Below are 23,968 nucleotides of genomic sequence, written 5' to 3' on the forward strand. Positions count from 1 at the left end.
GAAGAACAGGAAGGGCTTAAGCCAGATGGGGAGAAGATCTCTAATGAAAGCACACTACATGGCTGTCATGATTGTCATTGGGTGAAAATTATTCCTGACTTCAAAAAGTTTCCATCTAGATAATAATGATCAATAAGTTTCTCCTTTCTCATTTCAAATATCTAGTGGTATACAGTAAAACATTGGTTTACAAGCATTATTTTTTCCAGAAACATGTTAATTAATTCCCAAGCACTTGTATACCTAAGTGAATTTCCCCACAAGAAATAATGGGAACTCAGGTGATTCTTTCCACAACCCAAAAATATCCATATAAAAATGATTACAATACTGCAAAGTAATACAAAATAGTAAAGAAAATACAAAATATTAAAAAAATAAACAAATTAACCTGCACTTACCTTTGAAAATCTTTGTGGCTGGTGTGAGGGAGACAAAAGAGAGGAAAGTTATTGTGTATGATGACTTTCACTATTCCTCATGGAATACTGATATCTATTGGCTCAGTGGAATCCTTTTTTCATGCAGCTCTTAAAGAGGAACCTATCCAAGACACTTTCTTTTGCCACCTTTTGAGGATTTCTCAAAAATGTGACATTGCCCAGAGACAGAGAGAGAGAGAGAGAGAGAGAGAGAGAGAGAGAGAGAAAAACCATTGGCTCTTGTGATCCCGTGAAGTTTGGAGTCACATATTACTCATACTGCAAGATATCACTTATTTATCAGGTGAAATTTTATTAGAAATGTTTGCTGGTCTTGCAGAACACTCACAGAACAAGTTACTTGCAATTCAAGGTTTTACTGTTTTTTGAATATATATATTACTGAAACAGCATAGAAGTGCTCAAAATGAAGGTGTGGCATTTGGATTATAGCAGGGGGTGGAAAAGAAGCAGTATAGTAGTTGGGTTTTTAAAGTATTTAATTAGAAGGAGAAATGGATGCAAAGACGGGACCAGTAGTTTGTGGACTGGCACTTAGGAAAAAGGACTACATCCATAAGAGAACTCTCACATCAAGCAGGTAAAGGCCAGGCATCCCTGACCCACCAATCTGAAATCTGAAAGGCACCAAAAGCCAAAAGTCTTTGATTGTAGATATGACATGGCCAGCGGAAACTTCACATTTGAACTTGTGTGATAGATCACAGTCAAAACACGGGTACACTAAAAATATTGTAGAAAATTACCTTCAGGCTGCCTGTATAAGACGTATATGAGACCTAAGTGGATTTTGAGTTTTGTCTTTAGATGTGCTTTTACCCATAGATACATGCAAATGTTCCAAATATGCAAAATATATGTAAATATTCCAAAATCTGAAAAAAAAATCCGAATCCAAAACAGTTCTGGTCCCAAGCATTTCAGATGAGGGTTGCTCAAGCTGTGTGGGCCAAAGGCTCAGAGAACCAGAGGCTCAGTAAGAACAAGATGTGTCCCCTGGTGGGGGGGTTGCTGTACTTAATTTACACCCAAACACTGATATTCTCTAGATCGTTTGGAAATGATCTTCTGGGAAATAGAGAATCAATTGATCTATGGGATGAAGTAACACTTTATGAAGTGTGAAAATTTGTATTTGTTTAATCTTGAGAGAGACAGTGTTGAGTAAGAAAATATTCATAACCTTAACCTTCGGCTATATTTGACGTCTGTAACCGTTTCATTCCTGTGGAATGACAAGGTGCATCCACAGTCTTCAGAGTGTTAACCTTAGACTTAGAACACCCTTATTTCTTGATTCACATGGTTTATCTATCATTTTCCCACTCATATAGCCAGGCAAAGAGATACAAGCGACTCACCAAGAAGAAGATTCCCAAAGTTATTCAAGAGTAAAATTCCATGATGCTGTACGAAAAATCAAGTCTAAACCTCAGGTGAGAATCCTGTCTTTTTTTTCCTCTTTGAGACTGAGTCTCATTATTAATTCAGGCTGGCCTTGAACTCACTATGTAGCCTTGCCTTAGCCTCCAAATGCTGGATTAGAGGCATGCACCACCATGGTTTTTTGTTTGTTTGTTTCTCTAAGTTCTTTTATTGGTACATTTTAGGTATACATTTATGTTTATCATTGGGTACTTGTACCTGTACATGATATATCATGGTTCTTATTTTTTTCCCCTTTACCTATGTGCCCTTCACCCCCTCCACCCTTCCCTATTTACATAGACATCATTTCCATTTTTTTTCTTTTCTCATAGTTTTTCCTTTCCCTCCTTTCCTTTCCCCTTCCCTTCCCTTCACCCCTTCATCTTTGGACCTTTTTTCCTATTTCAAGTTATCAATTATTCATTTTAATCATTTTAACCCTTGTTTACACTATCAGTTTCTCACACTAGAGAAACTATTCAGTATTTACATATGTGTGTCCTATTTATTTCACTTAAGAGTATGGCCTCAATATGCATCCATTTAGCTATAAATGCCTCTAGTTTTTCGTTCTTCATGGCTGAGTAGTACTCCATGATTTTTTGTTTGTGTTTTTCAAAAATATCCATTAAGAGATGACCATCTGTGTACCTGACTCCTATTGTCATCTAGCATAAAAGGAAAAAGAATGAGAAATGATCCCTATTTTCAGTTGTCCTAGAATCTAGCTGGAGAGGCCACAACAGTGTCTTGATTGAAGAAGTGGGTGCACGGGGGGCTGGAGATGTAGGAGTGAGGCAGTTTGTTCCACTCTGAAACTACACCAGCTTTCATCATGGGGAGAAAAAGAATGCACTAACTGAAGAAGAGTCTAAAGATTTTAGTCCAAAGATACAAAGAAAAAAGGATCATTTTTTTAAAAAGATTAATGAATCTTACATTTTTCATAATTAAAACTATCTGAATACTATAGAACAATGAATCTGCTTTTTTTGGCATATTAATAACATTTTCTACTGTATTTACTCATGTAAGTATTGTATTTACATGCTTACCAGAATGTAAATAATTGTCAGTTTTTACAAAAGTAACTATAGTTACTTATTTAAATAGTTCTCCAAATGCCTGCCAGGTTTGTTAAAATTCATCACCAATACATAGTCAAGTTAACCTTCAACAAAGATAGCAGTTGTGTGCAGTTTTTTGTTGTTGTTGCTGTTGAGTGTTTCTACGTGGTACTTGGGATTAAACCCAGGGCCTTTGCACTAAACTACATCCCCAGCCCTTTTTTATTCTGAGGCATCCTCTCACTAAATTGCCCGGGCTGGGCTTAAATTTCCCATCCTCCTGCCTCCGCCCCCCACCGTGCTGGAATTACAGGCATGCGCCCCCAGGCTGGGCTTGTGCAGAGCGCCTGTGATTTAAAAGCCTGAAGCTGCTCTTGCTCCTTGTTCTGCTTAGGCTCCACCTGGCTACCCTTCTGCAGAAGAGGCCTACAACTTCTTCACCTTCAACTTCGATCCTGAACCAGAGGAACCCGAGGTAAAAGCAAAAGTAAGAGCCAGAGATGGAACCAATCAGAAGGAGGAGGAGGAGGAAGGGGAGGAAGAAGAATCCCCCGCAGGAGGCGTGAACAAAACGGTACTTAGTATCATGGTGGCCGGGAGCAGGGGGACCGCGGGACAAGGTGCAGGTTACAGCCTCACATGAAAGACAGTGGCTAAAGAAAACCTGCAGCCCTGGCAGCGCACATCTCACCCGAGTCTTAGGTGACAGCGGTGGGGCTGCTCAGGGAGCAGAACCAGCCTCCCCGGGCTTTCTGTACCTCCTGATTACTCCCCACAAGTTATAGCAGGGGCTTTGATTAAATGTGCCTGTCTTTCTCTTATAGGGAAAAAAGCGAAATGACACAATTTGCAGACTTTTTTTCCTGCTCTTCTCCCCAAAATGATTAGCATTCCTTTCACACGCACCGTGTTTTTCTCTCTGAGGCACATAAAACCTCACTCTCGTTCTCTCTCCGCCATCTTAAAAGCGAATAGCTTTCTGTGCCCAATATCACACCCAAGCTGCAGCTCGGATTCCGTAATTGTGTGTGGTAGGTGAGGTTAAAAAGAATACACACCCTTAAGAAATGGGCATAGATCTTTTCCCTTCTTGTTTTAAAATTTAGTTTTTAACTGATACAGAAAAATTGCACATAGTAATAGGATATCATTGGGCATAGTTTTTTTTTGTTGTGTTGGTTTGGTTCTTTGCGGTGCTGGGTTGGGACCCAGGGCCTCGTGCATGCTAGGCAAATGTGCTCCCCCTGAGCCATGTCTGTAACCCTGGGGAATGTTCTGGAGTGGACATTTCTCCACAGAAGATTCCAAATGACCAATAAGCACATGAAAAGATGCTTACCATTTTCAGTAGGAAAATTCAAATTAAAACCATAATGGGATGCTACTTCACACCATTAGAATAGCTATTACAAAACAGGAAATGAGGGTTGGAGAGAATGTGGAGAAAGTGGATTTTTTTTATATGGCTGGTAGGCATGTAAATTGTGCAGCTGCTGCTATAAACAAATAAGGCATTTCTTCAAAATTTAAACAGAATTGCTATACACCCCACAATTCTACTCTGAAGATAAACCCAGCCCCCCCCCCAAAAAAAACCCTGAAAACATGGTCTTGAATGGGTATTTGTGGACCAAGGTTCATAGCAGCATTATTCACAACAGCCCAAAGGTGGAAGCAACCTCGTTTATTAACAGATAAATAAAATGTCGTCTGTAAATCATTATTATTCAGCCTGCATGAGGATACCTTGAAGATGTTATACTAAGTTAAATTCACAAAAGGACAAATATTGCGTGATTTCATTTATATGAGGTACCTAGAGCAACCAAAATCACACAGACAGGAAGTAAGTGTTGGCTGCCAGGGTCTCGGGGAGGAAGGAATTGGAAGTCAGTGTTTAATGGGCATAGAATTTTGGTCTGGGAAGATGAATTTGAATGTATTTAATGTTAATGAACTGTGGACACTTAGAAATGGTTAAATGATAAACCAAATGTCATGTGTTACATTACACGTAATTTACAACATTAAAAATAAAAACAGAAAACACACCAGAACATTTCAGTGTTTGCACTGTTGCCATATTTCTAGGCTTAACTTCTAGTCTCCTCCCTTGAAAAATGTCTCCCAGGAATGTATTTTCTTTCCAAGGTCTATGGAAGTGTGGGAATATTTCAGCTCATTCTGTAGTCACTGCTTTACAAATCAATATTCAGCTTGTTCTGGCTCAGAATCTCTCATGAGATTGTAGACAAGACAGTCAAGACCATGGGCATGTAGAAGCTTGGCTGGGGCTGGAGGGTTTCTTTCCAAGGTGGTGCATCTGCCCTGGCTGCAGGGACCTCCCATGATGTGGCTTGAGTGATCTCAGGACAGGACAGCTGGCTTTCCCCAAAGCAAGTGTTCTCAGAGAGAAATCAAGGAAAAGCCACAGTACCTTTTAGGACCTGCTCTCCACCATATTCTGCTCCTTATGAGTTGCACAGGTCAGTGCACATTGAAAGGGAGAATTAGGGTCCACCTTGCAGAGGCAGAAGTGTCCATTTCCAGGCATCTTCTGAAACCCTGGCTCTTGCCTCCAAAAGCAACTTCTTCCTTGCTTTGCCTTTTTACTTCCTGGAGAGCAGTGTGAAGCCCTGCTCTGGACTGCCCTGACACTTTTTAAGCATTATCATGCTCAGAGTGGAGTTAGACTTTCTAGGCAGTGTCAGAGAATCTGGAGGCCCCTTCCCTGGCTTCCTTTTTCTGTCTCCTCTGCACATTTCTCAGTTCACTTTTATTCCCCACAAAGCAGAGGTGAGGCAGGGGCCAGGCACTGTTATTAGTGACTTTTCTCTTTTCATTTTCTGATGTTTTTGGCATTCTCAGCCTTGAAGTCATGCTGGATGCATGGTTTCCATGGAGACTGACTTCTCCCTTCTTATTGTTTTGCACATTTTGGGACGAAATATTAGGAGGCATGTAGCTAGGCTGCCCCCATGGTCTTCAGAAACTGCTCAAATGTGTACACCCAGCTTAAATTTTTAAAGAGGAAGAAACAAAAGGAAAAGAAGGAGGAGGAGATGGAGAAAAATTTGGAAAACACTGAAACAAAATTCCTATACTTCATATATTTCACACCCGGTGCTTAGATTTTTGCATGTGTAATTTAGTTTGACCCTCACAAAGATGTAAGCTCTACTAGTATCCCCATATCCCCATGTTCCAGTGAAGAAAACTGAGAATCAGAGGTTAAGTAAGTCCCCTTGAGTCCCCTGAGGCAAAGCTGGCATTCGCATCCAGGCCGTCTGAGCAGCTGTTTTGCTGCCTTGGCTCTTGTGTCAACACCAGGTGAGAAGTTCAGGGCTATGTAACCCAGAAGCCTACATTCTTTACATGGGTTAGGGCTTGTTGGGATTTTACTACCTTTGCTTACCACTTCTCTGATTCAGCTCTCTCTGCTTTTGACGTCTCTTCGTTGTATAGAATAGTGGAAAACCAGCAGCAGAACCCACTTGTTGTCTACGAAATGCTATACAGTTCTATGTTTTCATTTTAAAAAGAAAAAGACAATTCAGTTTTGCTATAGGACATGTTAAGTTTGATGAGGAAGAATTATTTTCCTAATAACCTAAGAATCTTGGCACGACTTTTGCTTGGTATTTTTAACATCATGCAGGATGAAGAAGAGCTGCTCAGCGGTAAGGATGCTGAGGACCTCCTGTTGGGTTTGGACCCCGCAGCTGATGATTCTGTGGCAGTCCGACCTGCAGAGTATGAAAGCATCCACACCTGGCTGGAAAAGGAAAAGGAAATCCTCTTTATCCCCAGTAGACAAGCAGGTGCTTATTCTTTTTATTTCTCTGCTCAGCGTGGATATCTTCATTTTCCTTCAGATAAAATGTGCCTGCACAGTGAATGTTTAATTTTTTTAATACTTACAAAAAAGTACAAGTGAATGTTTGTATTTTTTAGTATTTACTACAGTAAAAGACACACTGCCAATAACTCCCCTCAAAATAGTTCCTCTCATTTCCAGCACACTTATCCCATTATTCTTAGCACTTTCTGAAGCAGTTCTGGAAGTCTTTTTTCATGAGTTATCATTATAAGGTATAATTAAAAAACATGGTGAATGCTGCTATCAAATGACAGCCAATGGAAAGGCAGGCTTCTAAAAACATCACAGTGTGTCCTCATCGACCTTGTGCACCAGATCTGGCACCATGAGGCTTCTGGTTGTTCCCCAAGGTCAAATCAACCATGAAAGATAAACATTTTGAATCGATTGAAGATGTTGAGGCAGCTACAAAAGTGCGACTAAAGACACTCACTGAAGAGGAACACCAGAACGGCTTCAGAAAGTGGCAAGAATGATGGAACAAGTGTTTCTGAAGCGAAGGTCAGTGTTTTGAGGAGGATAATGGCAATGTGTCTTTTATAGTAATAAAAAATTTCTGATTTAAATAACCACTGTATTTTATACCATACATCACATAAGGATGGCTCATTCCTAGAACTGGTTGTACTTACTAATCTGATCGAACAATCCAGAAATATCTTCAGATCAAAAACTAAAGAACATGGAAAAACTCATTCAACTGATACTTATTTGTAGAATAGCAGAAGAAGCCCCACAGTGCTAGGGGAGCCCCTGCATCAAATCTGGGGTGAGCTCTGGGGTCCAAGAGTAGTGAGAGCCTGAGATTCGGGCTCTGTGAGCTTTCTCACCCTCCACCCTTGGGGCAATGGCCAGGGCTCTGGAGCTGGGCCCACCTGAGGAGCCCACAGCTTCTGCCAGGCTTTCTCTCTGGCCTGGATTTCCCTTTGCTCTCTTCCATGAATGCTAAGGCAACTTAGGCTCACTCGGTTCTACTAATCAACAGCTAAAGGAACAGAGTGCCCGAGTCCTGTAATGGGGCCCACTCTGGTTGTTAGTGGCCTGGGGTTCACCTTACCTTCTTTCTGATGCCATTTGGTAGGAAAAAGAAGGGGACAGGAACATCTTGATGGGATTTAGGAAAATCAATTTCCTATTAATTTGCCCTGTTCTCTCTGAGTTCCAATGAAATGCCGAGTCAAAGACAAAGATATTGTTTCATTCAGAGAAGTCATTTTGAGTCATGTGTCTTCAAAGTATCGAAATTTGATGGACATCTCAAATTTCCTTCTAAAATAGAGAGCTGGCAAAAAAAAAAAACCCACAGGAAATGGCTTGGGCCCAGTAACATCAATAGCGATGCACCCTGTGCACTTGCTCTCCATGTACTTTCCTAGGGCTGTGGTGCATGTCAGCTGCTGTTACCCCCATGCCCAGCAAACCTTACCCTGCACGCCCAACTGATGTCATCCCTGCCAGTTTGATAGACGCAGGAGCAGAAGCCCGAAGGGCTAGAGAGCCAGCTCGAGACTCTGAAGCTGGGGATGACAGAAGCGCAATTATGCTCGAGGTGCCCTCCCCCAAGGTCCCACTCTTAGCTGCTCTGTCTGCTGGTGTTTCTGAGGGGTACAGAGAAAGACCTTTGGAGCGACCTCAGCCTGGAAGCAGACTCTCACCTGTGTTTGATTCAGAGGCTCACTGTCGGGGCCTCTCTCCCGACCCCACAGAGTCAGGGCAGAGGTTAGGCAGACATAAGCAAGCTCCCTTGGGGGCTGACGCCAGCAGCCGGAAATTCGGGCTGGACAAGGGCCCTGGAAGAGGTATATGGAGCCCTGGTTGGTCTGAGCGGGGAATCTGAGGAATCCGGCTTCTACCCTGCTCCAGGCTCAGGGAGGGGTGAGTGAGGGGTGACAGCATGCCCCAGCCAACAGCAGCTCCGCTGCTGGAGACAGGAGGATACGGAAACTGCCAAAGAAACGGCTTTGGGTATTTATGTCAATTGTGAGCGCGGGGAACATAATGTGCATGAACAGCCTTGTCTTGCTGTCACTCATGTTGGGAGGGAAGACCATGTTGACACATCCGCTTGTTCTTAACCTGTAGCCTTATTCTGTCTTAGTTTAATTTTGTAGGCACAGTAGTGTAGTAAATACACCTACACAAATTGAGTATATTTTCATGAGAAATTCTGGAGCCCATCAGAGTGGTGACGAGCTGATGTTCGCTGTGTGATCAAGGGTGAAGCTGTAGCTCGTGTGACCTGTGAGGGCCAGAGTTCTAGGAACGGCAGGTGATCTGGCTTGGCCACGAGGCCACACAGCGCTCTCCAGCCTGTGCTGTCACGTCCGTGCTTCCGAGTGAGGTCCTCAAGACCCACAGCCCGACCTGGACAGGGCGTCCTCTCCCCGTCTCCCCTCTGCCGCAGCAGCCGGGGCCCTGTGAGAGTCACGATCCCCCCTGCCCTCCCCTGGGAAATCTGTGCCTGCAGCACACCAGCCTTCTCACGGTCCTGCCCTGCTTAGAGACAGTTTTGAGAACTGTGCCCTTGGGCAATTCCAACATCACAGGGCCTGAGTGTGGATGTGCAAACCCAGACCGTACAGTCAGTGCACACCAGGTGGCCTGGTGTGGGCCGGGTGGACTTGGTGCTGTAGGTGGATTAACACAGGGTGGGCGGCGTTGCTAGGTGACAGAAAGCATCAGCTGCACCCTAGCCACGTGGGACACCTCACAGCAGCAGTTCCCTGCTCACCTAAAGGCAGGACAGTGCCTGCTCTTCCCAGGGAACTTAGTTTCCGGCCCATCGATGGCCCCTCCCTTCTGAGAAAAGCCTCTCTTTAACCTGCAGCTCCCCCTACCCAAGTGATTACCACCTGAGGATTTTCTTCATCATGCGTGTCACCCTCTGACAGGATCCTGTAGAGACCTTCATTTCTTGTTGCTGGCTGAGCATGGTAGCGCATACCTGTAATCCTACCCCTCGGGAGGCTGAGGCAGGAGTATCTCTCCCAGTTTGAGGCCAGCCTGGGCTACATACTGAGACTCTGTCTCAAAAACCAAAAACAAAGCCATTTCTTGTTGCTGTGTGTCACTCCCTTGGGGATCCAAGTGGGACCAGATAGCAGTGGCCTGGCCCAGAGCCCAGAGTTTTTGAGCACTTGGCACTGGCAGAGTGTCTGTGAAGATCTGTCCTGTGAATAAAAAACAGATTGAAAAAATAAATGAGGTAATGGTCAGATTTACTCAATGAAAAAAAAATGTTTTTGCAGTGCTGGGGATGGAGTCCAGGGTCTCTAGCACACTAGGCAAGCACTCTGCCGCAGAGCTGCACCCCAGCTCTCAGAGGTGTTAATTTAGGGAACAATTCCACACCCTTCCCTCGTGTGCTGCTCCCAGGAACCCAGTAACTGGAAGCCGCTGCCTGTGGTACCCGGAAAGAGCTCCAAAGTGTGCATGGTCCACACTGGCTCAGAGACAGCACCCGAGCTAACGAGTGCGCCCAGGCCTTTTGATTCAAATATTACACTCCTATTCTTTTTCTTTTTTTTTTTCTTGATTTGGTTTCGTTTCGTTTTTTGAGACAGGGTCTCCCTATGTAGCCAGGCTGGCCTCGAACTCGCAGCAATCTTCCTGCCTCAGCCTCCTGAGTGCTGGGGTTACTTACAGGCGCGGGCTCTACGCTCCTTCTGTTCGCGGTATGCCACACTGGCGAGTTAGGTCCTGAATTATTTCGGTGTCCTCTCTTCAGTGCACCACTCTGCAACGCGATAACGCAAACGAACACATTCACCTCCTTCCCTGCTTCTAGAAAGTCACGGGGAAACCTGCAGTTTCCAGGACACAGAGGCGATCCCTGCTGGTTGTTGGAAGTGGGCAGAGGGTGGTCTGAAAGGCCGAGGCTGGCGCAGGAGTTCAGGGTTGTGTCTGTGAACCGTGCAGTGCCGATCTGTGAGAAGCTTCCAGAGAACGTGCAGCCCCGCTTCCCCGAGGACGAAGGCTTGTACACGGGAGCGCGGCCGGAGGTGACGCGCGCCAACCAGAACGTGGCGGAGAGCCGGCTGCTGCGGCAGGAGTCCGTGAGTGCCCCGCGGTTCCCCCGTGCCTGGCATCCGCCAGTCCTCCGCTCCTCGGCTCCACAGGAAGTGGTTTTGTGTTTGTTTGTATTTTGTCTCTCGGTACCTTTAGTGATCCTCAAACAGCACAGCCTCTCAGCTCCCCAAACCCCATCCTCTGCTCACTGCTTCTGAGCTTCAGCTAAACCAGATGTTGGCAATCTTGCCCCTTTCACGGAATTTTTGTTGTTTCGTTTTGTTTTTATTTTTGAAGACAGGGTCTCACTGTGTAACCCAGGCTGGCCCCAAACTTGTGGCGATCCTCCTGCCTCAGCCTCCTGAGGGCTGGGATTTTTGGCATGTGCCACGAGGCCAGGCTAAATTTTTTTAATTCACTATAGATAGAATGTGATCAGGTTCAAGTTTTTCTCCCATGGTTATATCACCTTAAATCTTTAATGAATAGAACATGAACGTTTCCTTAAGTATTCATTTAAGCTTTTTCTTAAGTTTTTTGATGGGTGGTCAGGAATGCTGTCCACATTTCACGGTGTGAGTGTTGGTGCAGACCGATTTCCAGTGGCAACAGAGACGTTTAAAGTTCTCTCGGACAGGAGGAGGTCTGTGAAATGTGTACTTCGACATAGAACTTTCCCACCAGTCTTGTTTGCTGTAAGAACCATTTTATGTCCAAAGAGAAGAAAACACAGTCTTTCCTTCTGCTTGCTCTGCAGGGCAGGAAATGGTTTGGTGATGATGGCAGAATCCTGGCTCTGCCAAGCCCCATCAGGCCCTTTCCCTCCCGGCCCCCGCGGCTGGCCCAGGAGCCCAGTGCCAAGGCAGGACTTGAGACGCTGTATAGAAAGGTATGCACCCCATCCACCCTAGTCCACAAGACTGAAAATGCCTTGCGTGTCTAATAGCTCAGATGCTGCAGTTGTAGAATTCTGCTTGATTTTTCTCTTTGGAGGATTCACTGTTCTACACATAAAGAGCAAATAGCAGGCCAACTGTGTAAGAGCCCGACACTGCCCACCTCAGCTCTCTCATGCACACAATAGATCTGCAGGCCAGCAGCGGGCCTGATTTGTGTCCCACTCTGCCACTCGTGGGGTGAAACTGGTCCTCAATCTTTCTGTGCCTTGGGATCTTATCTGTAATATAGACATAGTGCTAGTGACTACTATGCAGATTGAATGCGATAATACAGGTGCATTTGTTTGTTTTGTGTTGCTATAGCAAAACACTGGAAGCTTGGTACTTCATTTAGAAAGGAGGCTTATTTAGCTCAGCATTCTGGAGGTGTGTCTGAGTCGCTTTCTTGTTGCTGGGCTGGGACACAACCCCTAACACTCACGAGTTAAAGGAGAGTTTTAGCTCAGTTGGTAGCTGGCCATCCCATAAAAGCAAGGTCATGAGCACATAAGACATAGCCTGTAGTCAGAGTCCTAGCAGAATCCCACTGTCCTGCTACAACTCTGTGGCTTTAGGTGGGTCTCTTTGCCTTTCTGGTCCTATTTCATTAATTGAAAAGTAGGAAAAAATCATAATCTTCTCTACCTCATTGGGTCATTGCAAGTATGAAGGTGATATATGAGTACACTCCCTTATTAAACTGTAAATTCCTATAAAATATTACTGCAGACCATTACTACTGTGCGAAAAATGTGATGCTGGAAGTTATTAAGAAATAAACATAAAGCTTAGCCTTATGATTTATCATCTATTTGGTTCTATTCAAATGATGCATGATATAATTAGTGATCAGACAGTGTGAACTTATGCATATACCAAATGATCCCTCGGTCCATCCCTTCATCTGTCCACTCATCTGTCCATCTCAATGTGAACCCCTGATAGAATGAAGCACTGCAGTGTGGGCTGAAATGAGAAAACAGGAGAATAATGAATACAGAGGGTAGAGCAGGGGGAGCCGATTGAGCTCATCTGTCTCCTTTAGGAGTAGGGTCTACCCTAAGTTGAAAATGCCCTGGAGCCAGAAAAATCAGACTTTCAGTTGCACTAAGGGTACTATACGGTGCAGACTGCCACGTGGACCTGAAGGCAGTGGTTTCCCACTGCGTCACCCGTGAATTATCTTCCCGATCTGGACAGAGCCCGAGCCCCTAGGACTGCCCTGCTGAGTTCACGACATGGAAGGCCAGAGACCACATACGGACAGCTTAGACAGTGAGAGGTGGCCACCTGGCTCTGCACGGGACCCCAACCAGGACCAGGGCCTCCAGCTGACTCCAAGCAGCCCGATTCTTCCTTGTCCCTTGGGAGCCACAAGTGGGATGGGGTATGTGGTGAAAAAGATAGTATTCCTTTCACTATGTTTCTTTTTCTTTGACAGATAACACTGTGTTTTCATCGTGTACAACATGATGTTTTGAAGTGTGTATACACTGTGGAATGGTTGAATCTAGCAGATTAACAGCTGCATTAACTCACAGTTAAACCATTTTTTGGATGGTAGCATGTGACATCCACCAGTTTCTCTCTCTCTTCTTTCTAGTTCTTCTCGAGTGTAGATGGGCCTCATTCTCTCCAATTGCTGGGGGCCATGATCCTTGGTAGCCTCTGAACAACTCCAGAGAAAAGGGATCGCATTTTCCCCACCTTCCACATTATAACACCAAGCACAAACTAGTCAGTTGTAAGTGGATCCTGTATCTCATGATCATGTGCCATGTCCTTTTTTTAGATGGGAGTGGGTTTTTTGAGGAAGGTTCTCATGGTGTAGTTCAGGCAGGCCTTAAACTCACTATGTAGCCCAGGCTGGCCTTGAACTTGCTGAGATCCTCCTGCCTCAGCCTCCTGAGCACTAGGATTACAGGCATGTATCACCATGCCCGGTGCCCTGGCACAGCATGTTGTAAAAGAGAGAAACTGAGGGCCGGGGATTTAGCTCAGTGGTTCTGTCACCTGCCTTGCAAGTGCAAGGTCCTGGGTTCGATCCCTAGTACCAAAAAAAAAAAGAGAAACTGAGAAGTTTCCTCAGGAAAACCCAGAATACTAACTTTAGAATCCACTACAGGCTGGAAGTGATGGCGCACACCTATAATCACAGCACTTGGGAGGCTAAGGCAGGAGGATTGCCATGAGTTCAAGGCTACATATTGAGCTCAAGTCCAGCCTGAGCTACATAACTAGACTCTCGAACAAAAAAAAAATTCTCCCACAGGACAAATTTAGAAACTGATACTTGAACCCCACCAATTATTATTTTTCTGTACAACTTTTAAATTTTTATTCATTGATATACGTCTATGCACATGCTGAGAATATAACCCATATACATTACATCTTATAGCTTTGGCTTTCAGCTTTCAAGTGAAGACAGAAGAAAGTTTCACACTAAAATATACCCTATACTTACTATCTTTTCTTGGAAGAAATTGTTGCTACTCTTTTCCTAACAGTAGTCAATATAAAAGAAATGAAAACAGATACAACAAAAAAGCAACTAAGCTCTTTTTCCCTAGCAGAAACAGAGGCAGGTTATTTTGTGGAGTTTATTTCAGTGGTTATGAGGGATCCTGGGAGCCTTTTACATTTCACTGAGGCAGAGACCACGAGCGATTACTGGAACGTGGGCTCATGTGGACTGGTGAACACAGGTGCAAAAGCCAGGTGACCCAGGCCACTTGGCAAGTAAAGAGAATCATTGTAGCAACGTTGCAGACTCACCCCAAGAAGTGTGCAAGGTGGGACCAGCCAGCCGTACCCCGAGTGACTTCATAACTCGGGAACTCCATAAAAAGGAAATTAAAGGAAAGAAGTAGCAGGCACCGAGCAATTAGAGATGAATTTTCCATTACGTCTGTGAAATGATGTTTGCTTGTGTGTCTTTGTAAGGTGGAAATTTTTAATTAATCCAGGTTATCTGGGTGATCGTAAGATACATAGTAGCGCGTGGAGACTAAAACCTTCTAACACTGCTGCAGGTTATAATTGTATTCAAATTATTCTTTTACCTGAACGGAAAAGAATTGGGTGTCCATTATTCCAGTGTCAAGAGTATGTTTAGAACTCACCTCTGAAAGGCCACACTGGGCTTCCGTAAGATCCAAGTGACCAGCAGAGGATGCGCAAGGGGCGGGCTTTCCGCCCACACATCCGCCTGGAGGTGCTCGGGAGAAACTGTGACTTCTGTCTTCCTGTTGGTTCTCAATACATAAAAAGGGAAGACAGACACAACAAGAAGATGAGGAACTCGGGATCTTTCTCTCTGAAAGGAAGAAAGTTAGAGTCTTTGGGGCAGTGCAGTCAAGGACTTTCAGGAGTCCTGGAAGCTTTTCCTATTTCACTAACTGAGTTTAAGGCATAGACCACCTCCAATTGATGGAACATAGGCTGATGCATATTTGAGACTCCAACTGGGGAAGCAGAGCATATTTTGGAAGGTACTGAGGTACAGTTAATCCAGTTCCTACTCAAGTCTACAATATTTATGAACATACTAGTTTTACAGGGACAACTTGTAAAATAGAAATACTGTAGGAATTCTCAAAGACAGTGTTATTTTTACCAAAAAAAGAGGATGATATCCCATTAATATAAATGTAGGAGGCAATGTATTAGCGTCCTGTAAGAAATGATAAATCATAGATATACATTAATAGTTGGCTAATCTGGGAAAATATGAAATTCAGTGTCTAAAATGAAATAAACTCAAATATTCTCTCTTGTAAATAGTGGTACAATGCAGGCAACCCTTCATCTTTAAGCTTCACAAACTCAGTGAGAAGTGATGATTGATGAAGAATATCTTAAAGACTTTAGGGAAGGGAAATGGAGGATACATCTGATTCATTATGCACCAAACAATCCAATAAATTCCCACTGGAAATTTCCATTCCCATTTTCTACACACTGGACTCAGCCACTTAGCCCCCTGCTTGCTCTGTTATTTTTACCAATAGCTCCATCCCCTCCACCCCACCCCACCCCCCTGGGAAGACTGGGTGCCAGCATGCAGGTCCACAGAGGAAAGGTCTCTTGCTGCTGTCTACAATACAAAAACATCCCCACATGTTTTTAAAATTCACATACATATGCATGACCCAAATAATGATCATTTGTGCCTAAATCTATAATTCTCACATTGAAAAAATTTCAGAGTCACCAACTACATAACCCAAGATTTCCAGAAACAAGATAGTGTATGAAAATGGTCAGAACTGTGACTTGGGAGAATAGTGAAGATGAAAAGACAGGAAAGCAAGATTTGGAATGGTTTCCTTTCTCAGTCCTACTCCTTCAGTTTCCTTTCCAAGTATGCAAAAAAAGGGCAGGCCCCTAACCAGGTAAAGGGGCACCTTCCGCCTGACTTGACAGGCAGGAGGTATTTTGTATCCAGCTGCTCTCCCTGTGAGCGTTAGAACACCATTATCTAATAAGTACTTTCCCTGTGTTCCACCCACTCTGCGCTCCCTTTGGCAGGCAGTGAAGTACGTGCACAGGACTCAGCATATGATTGGATCTGGAGACCCTCCTGGAAATTTCCAACTGGACATTGATATTTCGGGTTTAATCTTCACTCATCACCCCTGTTTTAGCCGAGAGCACGTTTTGGCTGCCAAGCTGGCCCAGTTGTATGACCAGTACCTTGCAAGACACCGGAGAAACAAGGCGAAGTTTCTTACTGATAAGGTATGTGTAATCGCCACGCTTTCGCAGGACTAGTTCTCCCAATGGGCCCAAGCATGAAAGTAGGTTTTAGCAGGAAAATGGTCCTGTCTCTCACATGTTCCCACTCTCTGGGATATGTGATGTATCATCCTGCCTAGAGGCAAGAGGAAGGGTTTAGATGGGGAGCAGTTTTACAAGTGCAAATTCAATGGCACACAATTGACTTCAAGAGGAAGTTTTTGTGAGGAGCGCAAGATATCCCACACACAAGAAGTGGGTAGGGGTGGGAAGGGAAGCGGCCATTGCTTGCTGCAGTGGTCTCAGATCCTGAGATCAATGGTAGCTTGAGAATCTCTCTGTCCTTAGAGACATGTTTGTTTTTAGATTATTTTTCCCACCATGTGGCAGCTAAACACGACAGCTGCCTTCAATGGATATTCAAAACAATAGCTGCCACTTGGAGTTATTTCCAATGTGACACTGTCCTATGGGATGTCCACTGGTAATTTCAACTATAGGCCATTTTACAACGGGTGAACATATATTTAAATAAAAAATTATTGCAGTAAAAGACACACCACATTAATCCCTCTCAAAATACTCTCCTTCACTCCAAACACATTTATCCCATCTTTCTTGCCACTTTCTGAAGCAGATCTGGAAGATCTTTTTCATGAGTGTCTTTACAATGTGTGATCAAAAATATAGTGAATGCTGTTACCAAGTTCCACCCAGTGGAAAGGCGGGATCATAAAAACATCACAACGAGTTCTTGTCCACCTTATTCACCAGATCTGGCACCCTGTGATTTCTGGCTCTTCCTGAAAGTCAAAATGACCATGAAAGGGAAATGTTTTGAATTTATTCAGAACATGATGGCAGCCACAACATCTCAATTGATCACACAAAAAAGGACTTCCAGAACTGCTTCAGAAAGTGGGAAAAGGGAGGGGGGGTAAGTGTGTCGGAAGTGTGGGGTTAATGGCAAAATGTCTTTACTCTAAAAACAGTGTTAAGATTCAAGCATTCTCCGTGTTCAATCACACCTCATGGTCTCATGTCCTCACTTTGAAACCTTACTATCCAAATAAGAGGTTACTCCACAACGCCTCCTGTTACGAGTCTATAATTTTAGAGTTTTTCAGATCACAAGAACACTGTAGTACAGACAGGGCCCAGAAAGACCCACTGTCAGCTGGAATGTAAACCTGTTTTTCAGATATTCATATAAAAATATTTCTGTGAGCTGCTTGATTATCCGAGCCACAGAACAAGGATGAACAAACAGTATTCATGATTATTTCCGATTTTTAAGAAGAGATGAAACAATTCTCAGCCAAAGTTCCCTTTGGTGAGAGCTTGGAGGCAGCTGGATGCTTCCATTCACAGAATGCTCACCCCACTCGGCCCAGGGGAACCGGGTGGGCCCAGGAATATTGCTTGCCTAGCGGATAGAGTTACTAATGTGAAACTCCTGTCCACGTCTTTTTAAGCTCCAAGCACTAAGAAATGCTGTTCAGACTGGCCTGCATCCAGAAAAACCCCATCAGTCTCTTGATGCAACCCAAAAGACTGTCAATGAATATAAATCTGAAATTCGGTGAGTAGAGTTTGTAGTTCTAACTACCGATCTCTTTTTTTTTCCTGTTAGATATGTCCTTGTTTACAGTTTATCTTCCAGATAGATTTTTCTGAATGCATTGAATACATGGGAAATCCTGGCAAATGAAATGAGATACATTCCATCATATTAACACAGACTCTGAAGCCCATTAACATGGAGGAAAGTGTGAGGATACAGCCTGCAGTGTGCAGGGCTAGCGTCACACTCGGGAGAGTAGCAGGGCTGTGCTAGTGGAGAACAGAAGGTGCCCGAGAGCTGGGACCCAGCGACTCGCTTCTGCTCTGGCTCTCTTCAGATGGAAAAGATCCTGTGTCACTGTACGAAGTGGTTCACAAAGCCTGACGAATGCCTGAAAAGTTAGCTGTTGGTTCTGGGCATCCACGTGCATGGGACATAGAGGCAGAGAAAACCAGTGTCTTCTCCTGGGAGGGAGGGACGGCTCAGTGGGAGAGGTCGTCAACACTTCACGAAAACAAAAGGCACACTGAGCGAATGAGACAAAACATCAGCAGGTGTCACGTTATTTATTATACTCTATTTCCCTGAAAATAAGACCTAACTGGACAATAAGCCCTAGATGGTTACCATGGCAATGGCCAGTGCCATGCAGAAGATGTTACCACACTGTTCCCTTGCCTGGTGGCCTCTCTATAATGGCAGGTAAGAAAGGTGTCTGGGCTGGCATTTTTTCTTTTCTTTTCTTTTCTTTTTTTTTTTGGTACTAGGGATCGAACTCAGGTCCTTGAGCTTGCAAGGCAGGCAAGTTGCCACTGGGCTAAATCCCCAGCCCGGTGGCATTTTTGACCTCTAGCTTTAAAGGCTGATTATTTTCCAGTTCATTATTATTTTTAGGGAAAGATGATATGTACTTTTCTGGGTTTTGAATTATTCATAATTTAAAAATTCAAAAATTAGCAGGGTGTGGTGGCGCATGCATGAAATCCCAGCACTTGGGAGACTAAGGCAGAAGGACTGCTGCAAATTGGAGGTCAGCCTGGGCTACGTAATGAGTTCGAAGCCACTCTGAACTATGTAGTGAACGAGACCTTGTCTCCAAAAAACAAAACAAAACATTTTCTTTCAAAAATTAAAACCATGATTATTCTCCCAACAATAAGGAAATGTAGAATGTAAAATGTGAATATCACCTAAAATCTCATGCCTTGGAGAAAATCCTTGTTAACAGTTTTTTTGGGTGTGTGTGTGTGTGTGTGTGTGTGTGTGTGAGTGTGTGTGTGTAGAGGGAGAGAGAGAATGTGAAGAATATGTTTAAAAATGAAAATTGGTTGTTTTGTGATGTGCTGGGGATCAAACCCAGGACCTCACACGCAAGGCAAGTGCTCTACCACCGAGCAACATCTCAGCCCCCGAAATGAATGCTTTTCTTATCATCCTGGGAATTGAACCCAGGGCCTTCCAGATACATCACCATCCTTTTTTGTTTTTTGAGACAGGGTCTAGCAAAGTCTCTAAGTTGTGCTCCTCCTTCCTCAGTCTCCATGAGTGCTGACATCATAGACATGCACCACCACTCTTGGTTTGAAAATCACCTTTCATGTTGAGAGGAAAACATATTACAGGCTTTATGTGAGAATCGTTTTTGATGTAGCACACATGGGGCAAGAAAACAGTGACATCCAGCTATTCTGAAAACAATCATTGTTTTATAGAGAATCATATTCATCAAGCACTATTTGAAAAACAGCATACTTGTGCATGAAACCCACAGAACATGCCCAGTGGATTCATCACAGACCCACAACAGTTGTTCTGCTGTCCCTAAGGATGAAAACCTCTGAGATTTAGAACTTGATGATAATCCAGAAGAAGAAGGGATTTCAGCCTTTCACTGATTTATCACTGGGCGAGAAAGCAATTTCTAGGCAGGTGGTCTCTTCCTGATGTCTTGTTGAGTGGACCCATTTCCTGCCACTCCCGCCATCTGCTGATTGGCCCCCCTGAGCTGCTGCCCTACACCTCTGCTGAGTCCTCCACTGTGTGTTCTCTTGCCAGATGTGCTCACAGTTCTGCTGCCTCATCCCCCCATCCAGCTGCCGTAGTATTTCCCTGCATGGCCAAACTTGGCAAAACATTCACTGTGCACAGTATCTGGCCCCCGCCTTCCGGCTTACTGCTGCACCCATCTGGCCTCTGGAGCAGACCCTGCTGCAACCCTCTCAGCTTAAGACACTGACACTGTCACCATAGGTTCCCAGATGAGACATTCTCCTCCCTCTCCTGATTTCTTTATGCTTCTGCAATCACCTGACCTTCTTGGTGTCTTTTTCCTAATCTCCCTCCTGCCCAGTTCATAAATCTTCAGTGTTCCTCAGGTATTGTTTTGTTTTTCTTTATTTTTATCCCTGGTACTGGGATAGAACCCAGGGCACTCTACCACTGAACTACATCCCCAGATGTATTTATTTGTTTATTTATCTATCTATTTTTAATTCATTAAGTTTATTGGTACATTTTAGGTATAAGATATGATGACATTCACCATTGGGAATTTGTACCGTTACATAATCCATCTTGGTTCTTATTTTTTTCCCCATTCCCCTGCCCTCCCTTCAACCCCTCCACTCCTTTCTATTTACAAAGACTTTGTTTCTGTTTTTTCCTTTTCTCATAATTACTCCTTTCCCTTCTTTCCTTTTCCCTATCCTTCCTACTTCCCCTTCTCCTTCCTCTTTGGACCTTTTCTTCCTATTTCACATTATCTATTTATATACACTTCCCAGATGTTTTATTTTGAGTCAGGATCTTGTTAAATTGCCCAGGCTGGTTCAAACTTGTAATTTTCCTGCTTCAGCCTCCCAGGAATTGGGATTACAGGCATGCATCTGTTGTCTTCTTTTTAACCTTTTTTTATCTGTATTTTTACTTAAGATGAATCCATTCCTGTGGTAGTTTTAGAAATCATCTCAATAAACATTTCATTTCTAAGCTGGACATTCCTTCCTCATTCCCGGCCCCATGAACATCAAATTGCACTAAAATGTTTCCCAGCCCCCTACTTAAATTGCCTTTTTCTCCTCTGCAGGCCTGGGCATAGTCCTTTATTTTTTTAGAGAGGGTCTCCTATGTACTTCAGGCTGGCCTCGAACTCACTATGTATCCCAGGCTGGCCTTGAACTCATAGTGATCCCCTGCCTCAGCCTCCTGAGTGCTGGAATTACAGCCATGTGCCACCACACCCAGATCTGGCTATAATTCTTAATTAAATATTCTTTTATGATTCTTTGCTCCCTTAGCTCAAAGGTTAATATTTTTTTGCTAAAAGTTCTTTTTAGTATTTCTGGAAATGTATTTTGTTAGGAACTGAAAAAGGAGTCAGAAAACAGAAAGCCTAAAGCCATATAACTCAAGGAAATCATTTTATATGACAGTTTTTTAAAAATAAGGCACAGGAGGTACCAGCTAAAGGTATAAGGGCCACCTGATCATGACAGATAACATGTGTGGGCTATTTGGCAGATGCCAGGCAAGGTTCTGAGCAGACTGTATTAACTCCTGTGTTCCTCCCAACAAACCCTGCATGAACTCCTCCAGGGAAGTAGCCCATTCCAGGCCACCTAGCAAATGACAGAGCCAGAAATCCAACCTAGTGAGGTCTAACAACTCACACTTACCCACAAGGCATTACTGCCCCTCAGTAGAGTGCTCTTATTCTGTTTCATTGTTTCTTGCATCTCTGAGGACTTCAGAGAGTCCTGGATCTTGGATACTTGCTACTCTCTTTGGCCATCTTCCTTTGCCACTGCCACCAGCTGAACAATTTGAAACCAGACCTGCTGCTTCTCTGTCCCATCTCTAAGACTAAGCCAGCTCCAGACTCAGGTCTTCCTGAGGTCAGGAGGGGCTCATCTCTGCCATGGATCCTCCTTGGTTCCTTGTGGCATCTCTTTGGCCAGCCCCACGCTGCGTGTCACCATCATTTATGTGTCTGTCCCTGAGGACAGAGACACTTCTCTCTCTCTCCTAGACACTTCTGAATTGCCTGGGATGACATGGCACTTATTCAAAAATTAAATAGTCATTTCATTCACTCATGGCATCATGGAGTATCTTGGGGTCTGGGTGTAGCTTTCATTCATAAAGAGGGCTTAAAATAAGATATTAAACAATTCCCAAAAACTTGAAATATTGGAAATAAAGACAAAAGCATTTTTAATTGATGCCTCTTCAGGTCAAGTCAAAAATATTGGTCATCTAATTAGCCCTGGAAATTGTCCAAGGCTGCAAGAACATTACTTCATCCCCTGAGTATGGAACTGAGTATGAGGCATGAGTATTCTGCTGTAGACTTAGAGGACAGCATTCTCTGCAGTGTTTAAAAAACTTAGTCCATAAGAACTGCTTTCGGTGCTTGGTATCCTGTCTTTTCCTAACTGCAAAAGAGCTTGTTAGTTTAAGAGTACATCATTACAGTGAGAATTTTAAAAGGTATTTTAGTTTAATTCAAGTCAGATTTAGCTAGAGAAAATAAAATCAAATAAACCTTTCAAAAACCCTATTTTCTTTAAATTTGCATTGGTATTTGGTTTTCTTCTAGTACTTATTTAGAAATGTGTGTAGCTATTTAATTGAATATGTAATCACATAGCATTATTGATTCTACTTTTATTTGCAAACAAACACGCCTAAATCACTTCTTAATATGCACTCGTACATTATTGTATCTTGTAGGGAAACAAGAAAAATGCGCAATGCTGAACAAGAAAAAGATCGAACACTGCTCAAGACCATCATAAAAGTGTGGAAAGAGATAAAATCCCTTCGAGAGTTCCAGAGGTTTACGAATACATCCTTGAGACTTGTTCTGAGAAAGTAGGCTTTTTAAAAATCATTGTATCGGGCTATATCGTACATCCAGAAAAATGTTTAAGACATAGATGCAGTGTAGACAGTAATAACAAATGAGCCAAGCAAGAGAACACTGTAGGTACCTGGGAATCCCTCTCTCCAACAACCCTTTCTATCCTAGAAGTAACAAGCATCGTGCTTCAGGATCAGAATGAGAAAACTAAACTCTGAGATGGAACATAATTTGGGGGGAGGCAAATTTCCCAATGTATATAAATTTCTGGTACCACAGTGCATCCTCTAATGTGATGTGTCTGGTGATGTCTTAGAGTCCTAGCAGAACTTGTGCTTCAGGGAACAGATCACTGCAAAACCACTAGGCCACACGTGGTCTTAAGCAAATATCTATCTGCTCTAGGCCTTTGACTAAGTTTACTTAAAAGGCATAGAGGAGGTTTAGGAGGGGGGAACTTGGAAACCAGACCACATGAGGAAAAACAGCACAATTAATAAATTGCACCACAACTCCAAAGTGCTAGGTGGGATACGGGAACCATATGTTTACCACACCCCAAGTGGAAGTCCCACTGTTCATTAACATGGAAAGGGCTCTGAAGAGAGGAACAGCAAGGAGAGTCTCGCGTTTATTTAATCTAGAGTTGGTATGGCCACAGCACCTTTGTTTGGTAGGACATCTCACAGAACTGCACACTGTGGAAAATACTGCTTTGGCTGGACTGATGTCCAGGTGAAGAGACAGCAACAGAATCATGAGACAATCTCCTATCAGCAATCTGATGTCCAGGAGCAGTTTCAGGGACTTGCTAGCAACCAGATGAAGTGGTTCCTTGGAGATTCGAAGGAACTGATGAAACAACACAGTGAAACTTCTGCCCGTGTAGACTTCTAGGCACTGTGTCAGCACCCAGCATGGCTCGTCTAACCCAAAGCAGCAGGTTATCCCCAGCACTTTCTAAAATGGTTTATTTTGAGACAGTGCCTTTCTAAGTCACTAAATTGCCCAGGCTGGGCTTGAACTCAGCCTCCAGAGT

The 23,968-nt window shown here is 43.7% G+C and overlaps 1 protein-coding gene across 8 annotated transcripts in view; it reads left to right on the plus strand.

Annotated features, from left to right (window-relative positions):
- Positions 1-23,968, plus strand: part of Cc2d2a (coiled-coil and C2 domain containing 2A) — a 109,004-nt gene that overhangs the window by 31,908 nt on the left and 53,128 nt on the right. For all 8 annotated transcript variants that reach the window (XM_021260260.2, XM_021260262.2, XM_021260261.2 and 5 more), the window contains 8 exons: positions 1,778-1,879; positions 3,333-3,512; positions 6,597-6,759; positions 10,737-10,873; positions 11,584-11,715; positions 16,298-16,507; positions 17,980-18,086; positions 22,800-22,940. In XM_021260260.2, coding sequence (XP_021115919.2) covers positions 1,778-1,879; positions 3,333-3,512; positions 6,597-6,759; positions 10,737-10,873; positions 11,584-11,715; positions 16,298-16,507; positions 17,980-18,086; positions 22,800-22,940 — 1,172 coding nt within the window. The remainder of the gene's footprint in view (positions 1-1,777; positions 1,880-3,332; positions 3,513-6,596; positions 6,760-10,736; positions 10,874-11,583; positions 11,716-16,297; positions 16,508-17,979; positions 18,087-22,799; positions 22,941-23,968) is intronic.

The sequence above is a fragment of the Heterocephalus glaber genome, unplaced genomic scaffold (assembly GCF_053883595.1).
Source record: "Heterocephalus glaber isolate CG9 unplaced genomic scaffold, H.glaber_assembly_v1.0 deba00001509, whole genome shotgun sequence".
Taxonomy (NCBI): domain Eukaryota; kingdom Metazoa; phylum Chordata; class Mammalia; order Rodentia; family Bathyergidae; genus Heterocephalus; species Heterocephalus glaber.